Below are 14,281 nucleotides of genomic sequence, written 5' to 3'. Positions count from 1 at the left end.
AGGTATTCCTTTTTAAAATTTTAAAATTAATTTTTATAATAAAAGTAAACAAACGAAACGAGAAAAAAACCACAAGAAAAACTGAATGATAGCACTAATGTTCAATAATTTAATTTTTAGGTGATTTTTGGATTTTGGACATTGGATTGCATTGTTTAAGTTCTTTCGTAGTAGTAGTTTTTATTTATTCTGTATGACGAGAGAGTGATGCATTTGGCTTAAATTATCAATGTCGGTTCTTTTATTTAGGAAAGTTGGGTGTTTTAGAATTGAATTTTATGCTAGTTTTACTGTGCTCTTTATGCTCAATACTGTGTTTAGTTGAGATGGTATGTTGTGCAAGGGCACAATATGGTTTAGAAATCCTAATGTCGCTTTTATGGGACGTTAGTCTACCTTAAATAGACAGGCTGGTCTAACCAATGTAGTCGGAATTTCACTCTGTACAGGGTATACGATAAACCACATTAGTTGGTTTTAAATGAGCCAATGGAGTTTTATTCTTCGAAAACAATTTTTCTACGGTTCTAGTGTTTTTATGGCTATTTTGACAGGTATATTTTTGAAATGTTTGGTAAGCTTTTTCGTGATTTGTGGGAATTACAAGAGCGAAACATATTTTGTAGTTTGTTTAGTACATTTATTTTGTAGTTGTCGTTGTTAGAAACAACGTCTGTACTCTAAGGCTGAGGGCTTGTACGAGATTAGGTTTGTGTCTGATTGGGTGTGTCGAATATTAATTTAAGAAATCGTTGCTATCTATTTTGTTTCTAATCTGATCTGTTATCACGTGTTCAAATAATTAGCATAACTAAAAGCGGGATACTGTTATCAACCTCAAATTTACATGTAAATTACTTAAGGATTATGTAAGGATGAAAGCAGTTAAAACTAATAAGGTGCCTACCATCTTGTCCGGTAGACATCATCATCATTATGATTTGGTTCTACAACTCTATGTGAGTCTTGACCGCGTTTACTATTTCCCTCCATTGTTCTTCGTCCTGAGCAGCTATTTCCCATTGCTGTATTCCCATTTTGCATAGATCAATGGCTACTGAGTCCTTCCATCTCTTTCTTGGGCGACCAACTGACCTTCTGTCATCGGGCCTTTCCCAAAATGTGTAGTTCAGAAGTATTTCGTTACTCGAACTTAGTACGTGGCCCGCCCATCTTATTCGGTTTGCTTTAATGTAGCGTACTATGTTTTTATCTCCATATACTGTCTAAAGTTCATCATTGTGTCTTCTTTTCCATTATTCTGTTGTCTGTTCTCTGCAAAGCCCATAGATAGTCCGCAGTATCTTTCTTTCCAGTGCCAGTAATTTTGTCGTTTCCCGCTGGTTCATAGTCCATGTCTCTATTCCATACGTTATTTTGGGACGAATTATTGTCTTGTACACTCTTATTTTTGTATTGAGAGTATTTTTGATTTAAGTATGGTCATTAGTGAGTAATATGCCCGTTTCCTGCAATGATCCTGGCTGCCATGTCCTTTTCATATTTATTTTCAGATTTAATGATCGCTCCCAGGTACTTGAATTCTTTGACAACTTCAAAGTTGTATTTATTGATTGTTACGTTTTGTCTAACCCTTGGTCTTGGGTTCTTGGTAACCACCATGTACTTGGTCTTGTCCTCGTTGACCTTCAGACCAACTTACTTGGCCTTGTTTTCGAATAGGGTGAAAACTTTTTTTGCATCTCTGGTTGATTGTGCAATTGTGTCCACGTCATCCGCAAACGCCAATAGTATTTTTGATCCTTAGGCGGCAAATCCGTTTGTCAGTTGTGGTTGAGCTTTCCTTACCGCATGTTCCAGTGTAAAATTAAATATCAGGGGGCGAGAGGATCTCTTTGTCTAAGCCAAGCCCGGTGTCAATGAGGAATTCCTTCGACGTGGTGCTGCCAATTCTGATCCGTGCGAAAGCGTTCTCTGTGCTCACCTGTGCTAATCGTACCAGCTTTCCAGGTACTCCCATTTCTACCATGGTCTCCAACAATGCTTTTTTGCTAACATAATCGTAAGCTTGTTTAAAGTCCACGAAGATTGGGTGTACATTGCGGTTGAATTCCAATTTTTTTTTCCAAAACCTGGCGTAGGACGAATATCTGGTCTATGGTCGACCTTCCCGGTCTGAATCCGCTTTGGTAGTCGCCTATTATTTCCTCTGCATATAAAGTTAGCCTTCTAGACAATATTATGGATATAATTTTGTACGTTGTATTGATTAACGATATTCCTCTATAGTTCCGACATATTTGTTTCTCTCCCTTCTTGTGGATAGGTGTCTCGTTTTTTTTTCTTTTCCAGACTTTTCTTATAAGATGATATATCTCAAGGTGAAGCTTTTCTACCTATTTTTTTAGTAGTTCCGTTGGTATTCCGTCTGAGCCTGGGGCTTTATGGTTTTTTAGGGACGAAATTGAGGACTTTACTTCAGCTAGTGTGGGCTCTGGTATTTCAGGTTCGGCTAACTGGTACTGTCTTTGTTACCCTGTGGTTGTGGGTTTTTCTGTATTTAGGAGTTGCTTAAAATCCTTTCTCCATTGGCTTATCTCTTAGTCGTCTGTGAACAATTGTCCTGCATCGTCTTTTATAAATCTTGGGCTGTTGGCCGTGTTGCCCTTCATTGTTTTTAGGTCCCTATAAAATTGTCTAGACTGACTGGTTCTATATTCCTCCTCCAGTTGCTGTATTCGCGCTTCTAGGTACTGTTTTTTTTTCTTTTAAAAAGTCTTCTCGTTTGAGCCCTTACTCTGTTGTAATCTTCTCTGTTCTCATCTGTAAGTCGTGTTAGTAACTCTAGCCTCTTGATTGCTTTCTGCTTGTTCGGTAGACATCAGTTATAACATCAGATCGTCGACATACCGTTTTACAAAGGGAAGCTGAAAATCTAACTTCTTGATACTATCATTAATAAGATCTTCTACTACAAAGTTGACTAGAATAGTAGAAATTGTGGGTCCCATAGGTGTTCCAAAAATTTGACGATATTTGTCATCAAAAATTAAATAATCGGCCTCAAAGGTCAATTTTAATAATTCGAAGGAAGTTTTCCAAGATACTGTGGGGTTGGAGTTTTAAAGAAACTGTTACATAATATATAAATTTTCGTTTTCCATGAGGTTTATAAGAGTCTCCCTCTTTCATGAAGTTTTGGCTGTCCACAGCTCCCTCTATTTTTAATATTATCGGTGCTTTTTTGTCTATTTAGGCGTTAAAATCGCCCATAATTATGCAGTAGTACAAGTTTTCTACTTTTCTTATTATTGTTATGTCTATATACGCAAGGAACAATAATCGTAGAGTAGAAATAAATATTTAATTTAAAATAAGTATTCTCAGAATATAATAAATAGTTTCATTACAGCTGATATTTTTTAAGCGAGTCTACAAACTATTCTAAAAGTTGGTAAAAAAATTTTCTATGACAATTTAATCTGTTTTTAGTCTTTAAAAATAGATACGCTTTTTAAAATTATGTAAAATCTTGTGTATCAATTTGTAACGTTCTTATTAAATCGTTGTCACTTGAAAACACGCATTTCGCCAATAAATATGTCATCAGCTTACTTAACTTTTTGGTGACAGCGAAAGTAAACCGACAAAATAAAAATGTCTTCGACACAATTATAAATTGGCTGTATACTAGACCTACTAACATACTTTTCTTATAGGCACATGCGAATAAAATATTGCATCAAGAGCAAATTCAAAAATAGGCAGCCTGAAAAAGTTCTCTTTGTTCACATATTAAATTTGAAAATAGAATCTGTATGTTACTACTCAACTTAGTGTTTGTTTATTTTCAGGATGTGAAAAGGAAAGTCTGGAAAATACATTAAAATATGTTGCAATATTTTGTTCTATTTAAAAATTGTTTTGATTATGGGTCAAGTATAATGCTTTCGGTGAAAACTATTTTAAATGTCGCGACCTTGTCAGTTTTTTTAACTTTTTATATTTTATTATTAGTTATTGACTATAGATGAGCAGGTTTATTATAAAGAATTAATTTGTTAGTGTTGGAAATGTTTATAAAATCATTTGGATAGTTTTTACAGAAAAGGTAATACAACAACTTTTAAAATTGGAGCAAAGTTACTCTTATTTAGTTGATCAAATGGATTTTGTCTTTTCCAATTTAACAAAGCTCTTTTCCACGCGATTTTAAGTGGCTTGAAACTAGAGACGGCGGCAGCTTGAAGAATTTTTGTGGCATTTGGATTTAATTGTCGCTTAGTCTAAATTGCAGAGTAGCTCTGGGTATCCCATATTTAACTGCTGCCGTCTCCTTTGGCATACCATTAATTATTTCCCGTAAAGCTTCTTGAAGAATTTCTTCATTATATTTTTTTGTATATTTGATTTTCTTTTGTACTTTAGGCATTTTTTTCCTGAAATTAAAGGTGTCAATCACTAAAAGTAAATAATTTTGCGTTTGTTTTAATTTTAAATTGTTTATAACTCGAAAAAGATCAAGTTTACCTATTTTGTTCAGATTAATCCAAAACAATAAAAAAATGGTCCGTTTAAAAAAATTGATTATTACAATTCTTTGTTAAAAAAAATTGGTTAAAAAAATTTAAACAATTTGTCGCCTGGGCGAGCCCTTAAACCTTCTCTTCAGATGCCTTCTCTAAAGACATATTCTATACTATACTATATATTCATTACAAAACAAACATTTTGTAAACTCTAAAGATATTTATTTTATTTTTAGCACTATCTGTACGGTTTTTAACGAGGCGATATATAGGAGAATATGACCATCAATCAGGTAAGCTGATAAGTTTTTTGTGTATAAACTCTTTATAAATTGCCGGTTTCGCTAGCCCCTTACAGTAGGGTGTCCCGTCTTTGCATAAAAAAATTTTTTTGAGCTACATTTTCTAGAGATTCTGAAAAATGTAAAATAAATACGCTAGCATGTCACCTTCAGGGCTCTACTAGACTTTAAAGTTTTGTAAATTTTACGTTTGTACAGACCTAAATCATATACTTCAAATAACACACAAATTAAATTTAAAAGATATTTTATTATTAAAATTATTAAAAAAGGTTCAAAATAACTTAACAAACAAAATAGATCCTATATTTAATGAAAAAAACTTAAAATTTGAAATTATTTTTGTTCTGAAGCTATTTTCTTGTGGCATTTTAAAGTAATTACTATTTAAATGGGAATAAGCCACAATTAAAGGTTAAAGTACGTTTATTGACGTTTCAATTTCCACTTCGTTCCACTGGAAATCGTTCTCAAAATACTAATAATAATAAATTATTTTTGTGTCAAAAATTTGGCATTTCTGCCCGAGACTCCAACCTGGTTCTGATAAAGCTATCTCTAGAAGTAGCATGAGTTACATTCTGCGGCTACAGGCCTCTGTAATCAGTTTAACACATCTTTCCACAGATCCACAGATTATGTGTAGCAGGGAAAGTAAAAAATATCCAAGCTTTTATCTTTTACCATGATGTGAAGATCCTCAGTAGAAATATGCCGAAAAACTGGCGATGTTGTAACCTGATAATCCTGACATTTGTGCCACATAATAATATCGGTGTAATCTTTAGCAGAGAAGTTAATTTTTGGTGTTTTAAATATTCTGCGTTTATCGCTACTTTCAGTGTCTCTAGCTTTTTTTATTCTTCGCCATGCCAGCTCCCTAAAGTGATCTCTATCATTAAATAACATACTCACAAGTAAGTTTTCTGGGTGGGCAAAAAAAGCATTTCTTTCGATAACGGTATCCACAAAAGATCTTAGATTTTTGGGTAGAAATCGAGAGTACATAATTAGTTAAAAAATATGCTTCGCTCCATCCTTATAAGACGCTTTTTGCTTAATTCTGAACCAAATCGGGGCATATACTTTAAGAACATACTTTACCAGCAATTGTAAATTTTCTGATGGATTAAGCGTACTCACATAAAGTCTGAGTAGACGATTAGCAGTAGTAAGCCATCTGGAGTGCGCCATTTTTCCAGGTTGACGGTTTGCCAATTCAGGAGTACAGAAACCGGTTATTACTGCTTGATATATTTTATATAGATATTTTTGATCTGTACTTAATTCATTAACCACATTTTTTGGCAAGTCAGGCAAATTACCATTCACAGTACCGGTACCAGTATTTGGAGAGACCGGTACAATCACCATTGTACCGGTCTCTCCAAATACTCCTCTAAAAATTCTATTTGCAGTGCCACGACTAGGCGTTGTATGTCCCAAATAAATTGATTTGGGTTCTAATAACAATGAGATGTGTTTTTCCAAACTCTCTTTGCGATAGTAACGATTCCCTATTTTCTCATTTATTAGGGTCTTGTCCTTTCGTCCATCAAAGTAAATGCTATTTACAACAATACCTGCAACATTTTTTGAAGCATCTCTTCGGGCTTTACATACAGCTCTGTGGATTTTGTTTTTATCAAAAAACAGTGTCAGATCTTCGGTAGAAACCAAACCCACGTCAACCAAAACGGCAGAAGCAACAGCAGCAGCAGATCGCATCGGTAAACCGTATCCATCACTGACTTTAGCAACTGTTGGCAACCGCGACGTATTTCTATTAAACGTGGAAGTCGACGGTGTCTCTATTGAGAAAGAGTCAGGCACTGCTTCTTCATCACAATTTGTTGATATAGAATCGGTCGTTTGAGTAGCACACAACTTTTTTGTTGCCCTCATTGATTCTTCTATTTTTCTATGCTGTCGTTTCGTGAATCTAGCAGTTTCTTTCTTATCAACACCGCCTATAACCATTTTCCTGTCATTTCATTGATCCAACAGAAAGTCTCTATCATTGGTGGGAACTTTTTTATGTTTTAAACATGAACAAGATTTAATAAAAATACATTTACAAGCAGCAACGTCGAAAAGCTTTTCAGCTGACTCTACAAAATACTTTATTTTGTTTTTAAAACTCTTATTTCGTTTGCTTTTGGGGTGTCTTGTCAAACAAAGGTACTTTTCGAAATAATATTTTAGTAACTGAATAATCCGTTCCTTAGTTACGATTGGAATCGAAGCTTTTGTCCAAATAATAATCAATTCTTCAGAAACAATGGCATATATTTCTGAATTGGATGGATCCTTTAAATTATACTTTAATTTAAAATCGTTCTTCACAAATAAAATACATTTCATAACATCTCTTATAGTTGGTAGCTGTCGATCGTCAAGTTCTTTATAAGGTCCCATTATAGAACAAGTAGTCTCACTACGCCTAGAACTCATGATTTAAAAATCACAAAATCAGCTTTTGACACAAGAACAAACGCAACTGTAATGATGTTGAACGTCGAACGACGTTTCGACCACCCCGAGCCACCTTTTCCTTCTACTCGTCTTCCTCCTACCATCAAAGCAGATCTGACGTAACCAAAGTTTACAGAATTCTCTAAACTTTAACGAAACGTATAATACGACGCAGTATTGTACAATGACAATTTTTCAAAACTTTAAAGTTCGGTAGAACCCTAAAGATATAATGTTATAATTTTTTTTTTAAATTATTGTGATAATTTACGAGCAATTAGCCCAATTTCAAGAGGTCTTGTATTAAATAAAAATAAAAAGCGATTTTTCGGGACACCCTACCAACAGTCCAAGCGATAAATATGTACATACAATTCACGTCTTGTTTCTTCTTAAATATAGTTTCTAAACCATATTAGGATTTTTCGGATATCATAAAGTATTTAAACTAAAACCTTAACCGACATCTATATTAAGTTCAGTAGCACTTATAAAAGACCAAATTTTTAAAATTATACAACTATGGGATGTAAACGCTCCAACAGGTTATGTACTTTTAGAATTGCACAATAATTATTTTCCTCATCATGCATATGTATATAGTGGTCAAATACATTATGTACTTGAAGTTTCATTATTTATAATTGTTTTTCCAAATACCGTTTAAGGTTTTATTTTTGATGTGACAACGTCTTAAAATAGGTTGTGGCTCGGAGTCATTCATGAAAAAGTGTAACGCCCGCTCACGTCTGTTACAGTGAGTCACCGAACGAGAGAGAGGCCCGCTGGACCGGCGAATGCCTTGCGTCTCTCTCCCACTCAAACATGATCGGTCCGCTGCGCGCAAAGCACTAGAGAATTAGGCGCGTTGAATCGGTGAAAATCACTCAAATAGAAATTAGTTAAGTTTAAGTTTACATGTACAATGTTTTAGTAGACAAAATATATTTCTATAGTTAAAATTTGTGCAATTCTTATTTTCATTCAATTCCTTGTTCCTATTGTGCAATTTAATAATATTCATATTAATAAATATTCTACCGAGAAAAAGACGTTGTCACGTAAAATCTTCGCCCGTAAAACCGACTTTACAAGCAACCGAATTTTTTTAAATAGACTTTTATTTGTAATTCCAATATTAGCTGTTATTTTAAAAAATGTAGGTTTTAAATTACTGAAACAAAAAATTGTGTCTTAGCTAGTTGTTTGTATTCGTCAAATTTCTAAGATACTACGTATTCGAAAAGAAATAAACTTTTATTAAATAAATTAATTCGTTTCCTGGTATCAAGTCCAGGACGAGAAAGAATGAGGGTTAAGCGAGTAACTAACTATTCTTTCTTGTAAAAAAAACAAACAATTATAAAAACGAAACACATCCATCTGATAAGGACGGATCTTTTAATACGATCAGGATGAAAACAAAGGACAATGAATATTGGAACCCACATTATTATTTAACTAATAAAGACTTTGGAATATAGCAACATAGACTATACCTAGAAAAATATAAAAAGAACACAAGAAGTAACCCGGCAATTAAAAAACTCAAAAATACTGACGCACCAGGTAGCGATAGTATACCCGCAGAGTCAGTATCTTAAACACGGAGTAGAAGCACAGCACAGATCACTACATAAGCTTACTTAAATAATTTGACAAGAAGAAGAAACAATGCCAAGTGAACAGATAACTGTACCAATAAATAAAAAGAAATAAAAATCAATGTATTAATTACCGGGGAATAACACTCCTAAATACTATCTACAAAGCAAATATTGTAGTTACAAAAACTTGACATTTCAATTTCCACTCCGGAATTCATCAAAAAGGGAAGGCGAATCGTAATCATCTGCTGTATATGGATGATTTGAAACTAATGGCTTCGACTCGAAACCATCTGGATCAGATGCTAAAAACTAAAGAAACTATCTCAAATGATATTAGTATGCTCTTTGGACTAAACAAGTGCTGTGTTTTAAATATAGCCAACAGAATAGTTCTGGTATGAGTGAGTTTTCACCTTAGATGAAGTATGAGCCATATGGTTAAATCTGGTGATCATAATACCACAAACAACTACTTAATTTAATTAAATAAAATTATTTAAACTAATGACAAATATCTTGACATCACATCATTAATTTTTATGTGTAGTTATTAGACTTCACATACTGTCAAAGTCAAAGGTGACTTGATATTATATATTCGGTAAAGGTGTGGACTAATTATATTCATCAAATATATTAAGTTATAAAAAGCGTGAAATTAATTGAACGTTATGACGCTTTTTTAACGTTTTTTTTTTTTAAATTTTTCACTACAACCATAAACTGCCAATTTAAATGAAACAAAGAAGAATTGTAAGATTGTAAGATGTAATCGTAAGAAAGTTTAAAGATAGGTCGGGAAAAAACCTTTTTGGTAATACCCCGAATAAAATGAGTTTTGCTAATTAATATTTATTTATGATGTTGTATGTAGTTGTATGCTGTAATAATAATTAAATTTTTTAAAATTTGGAATAAATAGGTCTCGGATTTATTAGTTTTGGTTTTAATCTACTGCTTACGTTTTTTAATTAATATATTTTTTTAAATCTTGTTTATTTTGTTTTGTGTATGCCCGTCTCTCCGAATACTTGTTAGTGTTTAAAAGACATCGATTTAGACAATTTTAACTATTTATTTTGTTTTAGAAACTAGGTACAAACACGAAGTTTTAGTGGACAATGAACCAGTACTATACGAAATATTGGACACGTGTCCGAAGGTAAGTTCTGAAAAATAAATATATTGTTAAAGTAAATTTAAACTAATTAGTAAATAAATTAAAACTACTGTTTGTTTATTCGAACAAATGCTTTTACTCCCATTAATAGTTATTTAACAAGTGTATTAATAAGGGCGATTAACAATTGAGATATTTTAACGCGTGAGCGGAGCGAGCACTACTTATACACTACTTATACACAGAGGTGTAACAGAGGCCCCCGCGGCATGAAGCTTGCGAAAGGGCCCCAATATATCAGGGGCCCCATCTTATCGTCTAATATATGTAACTCTTTAGAGTGTTGTACGGAGAGTGAATTTAAAAGAAAAAAATCTTTTTGGAGAAACATTTTAATTAGGATAGTAGATATAATTTTAAATTTAGCGCTTATGAATATACCATTTAGAGAACATAGGGAAATAGTTAGTGATGCAAATAGTGCAAATTTTTTAGGAATAGTTAATTTATTGGCTAAATACGACAATTTCTTAGGCGAATTATCAAATAATAAACTCTTTATTCGCTTCCTTCCATATTCAAATTTATTCGGTGTACACCGTTCCTCATCAATTCTTAATCTGTTGCTACTTATGTAGGCAGTTTATCCTCTCTTGCTTCTTTCAGATGTTCTGATATATATCTTCTTTGATCTAATATTTATTTTAAGAAGTCTTGGTTTATGTCCTTTAATTTTCTGCTTGATTCATAATTTCTCTTTTTATTGTTTCGATTTTAAACTTCACCTTTCACCTTTACAGGTCTTTTCTGATGTTTTGATTATTTCTAGTTCTATGTATTTCCATAATACCTTTAACTCAATTTATTTTCAGGTTTATTGCATTTATTATTTTCTTTATAGAAATTCGGTATTTTCATACTTGTTCTTCCCATTTTTGGTCTCGTGAGCTCTCTCTTTCAATCTTTTAGTTTTTCTGTCGTGCCTTATTTATTTTATTTTGGTATGTAGATGTCCCTTATATTGTTTATATTTATTCTACTTGGACTTATCTTTCCATACTGTATCTGGTAAGAAAACAGGTTTCCAAAACTGCAAGTATGTAGGGGAAAAGACCTTTTGGAAGACCAAGAAAGACCAAGATGAAGAGGTTTGATGAGGAAGGCCAGGGCTCGAATGTAAGTTATAAGATGGATGAATGGAAATTATTGGAAAACTGGATCTACTAAATATTACTTTTAATTCCAACCCAAATGTATACTTTAAAACTAGTCTGATGGTGACGAATTTGATATCTGGTGCTTCTATTATTACTAGTATATGTTGTGTTTTACATTCAGTTCTCATAACATAAATAAACAAACTACAATGAGCAAATACATTAAAAAGAGTAAAAATAAAAAAAAAACAATCCAACAATTACAAAATAATAATTAACCTCAGCTAATATTTTCTATACTGATCAAACTAACCAAATTCCCGGCAAAATTAACTTTTACTTCTTTTTTTCACAAAAGTGCAAATTTGACAGAGATAAAATCTATTTTAAAATACAACTTAAATCTGTTTTCTGGCCCAGTCGTGTAATCTTGCTTGTTTAATAAACGGCTAACATTCAATTTTTAATATCCATTTGCTACTTACTGCTACCACTAATTAGAAACTTTTAATAGACATATGGATAATTATAAGTATTATCTTAAACTGAAAAACAACAGTCTTCTACAAAACGCTCTGCATAATTGGTGGTGTGGTTCATTTCTTTAAGTTTAGATTCTGACTAATATTTGTTTGGTATCCGGGCATTAGATATTCAGTTTTTGAATGTTCTAGGATATTTTATATACTGCAATAGATAAAGATGTTTGCTTTACATATCTGCTGTTTTAAACTTATTATATAAACTATATTTTCCCAAAATATAGAAATTCTCACAACAGTTTGAAGTAATTCCCTTAATAAATCTAGCCAATATTGCTTCAAGAAAATTTTATCAAAGGATATTTCATCATTGCAGTATAATTAATAAAGTAAAGTAAAACTCTACAAAACAATAATACGCCCAGTCCTAACATATGGTTCAGAAACCTGGACAAAAAGCAATGAAACGTGTTAGGATGTTTCGAAAGAAAAATACTAAGGCGAATCTATGGAGCGATAAATGAAAATGGTGTCTGGAGAAGACGATACAACTTCGAACTCTATAGAATATACCAGGAACCAGATATCGTAAAACACATTAAGATAGGACGTCTGAGCTGGGTAGGCCATATAATGCGGATGGAGCAAACCAACTCAGCTAGAAAAACGCTCTTTGTTAGACCTATTGGTCAAAGAAGAAGAGGAAGACCCAGAACAAGATTCCTAGATAACATAGATCAAGATATTAGAAATATGGAAATACGTGCTTGGCGGAGGAAGGCGATGGATAGGGACGACTGGAAAAAAGTTCTTGGGGAGGCTAGGACCCACACAGGGTTGTAGGGAAAAAAAAACTGGAACGAACATGTAAATTGAATGGGACCAGATAGATTAGCGAACATCTGTAAAAACAACAAGCCGTATAGCAGAAGACCCGTTGGAAGGCCGCCAATAAGGTGGAAAGATAATGTACAGTCAACAACGACTAAAACGGAATAAGAGGCAGACAAACAGGAGTAATCCTAGTCAAGAAGAACTTAAATATTTGGTTGTCATAAATAATATATGGAACTTATTTATATTCGATTAATACAAAGTTGTTTTCAGAACCAGGAAAGTACCGAAAAATTACTTAAAAAATTACAATATTGTTTCCGTATGTACATAAAATGATTTTGTTTGCGTTTAAAAACCACTCGTAAGTACGTTGAAAACTGTTCATTGTTTAAAATTTTAAGTTTAAAAGAAATCGCTATATTGATATTTACATTTCAAATCGATTCCTCCAACATTAATTCAATAATATTTACATTCCGCCACTTAAAACGTTTCTTTTTGATATGTTTCTGATCAATAAAAATTGAAAGATACAGTTCAAACCTACACATTGACGTTGAAACGTAACATATTTTGTAGGCATATAAAATTTTGTGATTTATTCAATTCTTGAATAGAAAGATTTATTGTAAACAATTGGATAAAATTAAATGGGAAATATTTCTTTTATTTTTTAATGTTAATGCTTCATAAAATATGTTTTCAGTACTTTAGTCTTATTTAAAAACTGGCGGATATTTTTATAAGTAGCAAATAACATTTTTGAGAAAGATGCTACGGTACAGTTGTAATAGGGATATATTTCAGCAAAATAAATTTATAACCTTAAAAATCATATCTGTAGTGTTAAAACATTATCAATTATCACAAAGTATGTATCTAAACCAAAAGAATTTTTCCCGGGGTCAATATCAATTAGGAGTGTGATTTATCATAATAAAGAATATTATTTCTTGCTAGGAAGTACTGGAGAACACAGCCATGGTGGTGGTATTATTATCAAAAATAACTCTAAAGAGTTTGTGACAAATTTCATTCCCTTTAACGAACGTATGATGCTACTTCAGCTGAAAGCCAAACCTATAAACATAAATCTAATTCGTGTATGCTTCAACATCTGGTAGCAATGATGCTGAGGTCGAAAAATTATACGCGGACTTAGAGCTGTTAACAAAAAACATAAAGAAGCAGGAGGTAAAAATAATTATGGGCGACTTTAATGCTAAAGTCGGTCGATGAAAAACTGGCAATATAGTGAGAAATTTTGGGGTAAGTAGAAGAAACGAAAGGGTTGATAGACTAGTCCAGTACTGCCAGGAGAAAAAAATAGTCATAACAAATACATACTACGACCTACCCTCACGAAGATTATACACGTGGAGTTCTCCAACAGATAACACCAACAATATAATCAAAAACCAAATAGATTTTATAACGATTAACAAAATGTTTCGTAATAGAGTACAAAGTGCAAAAACCTATCCAAGCGCAGATACAGATACGGACTTAAAACCAAAACCAAAAAACTTAAAACCACCAAAATAAACATAAAAAATGACAACTGCCAACAGCAACGCAGAGGTAAATAAATTAACTGAAGGAAGCGTGTAATGGTCAGATATGAAAAAAGCCATACTAAAATCGGGAAAAGAGGTCCTAGGCGAAGCAGAGAAAACCACCAAAAAAGACTGGATGACACCGGAAATAGTTGAGCTAATAACTGAACAAAGAAAATACAACAATAAAGACGAAAAATAAAAATATAAACCATCAAGAATAAAATCAAATATAAAATCAGAAAGGCTAAG

At 32.7% G+C, this 14,281-nt stretch overlaps 1 protein-coding gene across 2 annotated transcripts in view; it reads left to right on the top strand.

The window, feature by feature from the left end:
* LOC140447061 (ras-related and estrogen-regulated growth inhibitor) overlaps nucleotides 1-14,281 on the top strand; it is a 110,786-nt gene that overhangs the window by 79,150 nt on the left and 17,355 nt on the right. For both annotated transcript variants that reach the window (XM_072539649.1, XM_072539648.1), the window contains exons 2-3: nucleotides 4,727-4,783; nucleotides 9,966-10,039. In XM_072539649.1, the coding sequence (XP_072395750.1) occupies nucleotides 4,727-4,783; nucleotides 9,966-10,039 (131 nt within the window). The remainder of the gene's footprint in view (nucleotides 1-4,726; nucleotides 4,784-9,965; nucleotides 10,040-14,281) is intronic.

Source organism: Diabrotica undecimpunctata, chromosome 7 (genome assembly GCF_040954645.1).
Source record: "Diabrotica undecimpunctata isolate CICGRU chromosome 7, icDiaUnde3, whole genome shotgun sequence".
Taxonomy (NCBI): Eukaryota; Metazoa; Arthropoda; class Insecta; order Coleoptera; family Chrysomelidae; genus Diabrotica; species Diabrotica undecimpunctata.
Note: the sequence above shows the minus strand (reverse complement) of the source record. Positions and strands in the feature narration are given on the sequence as shown.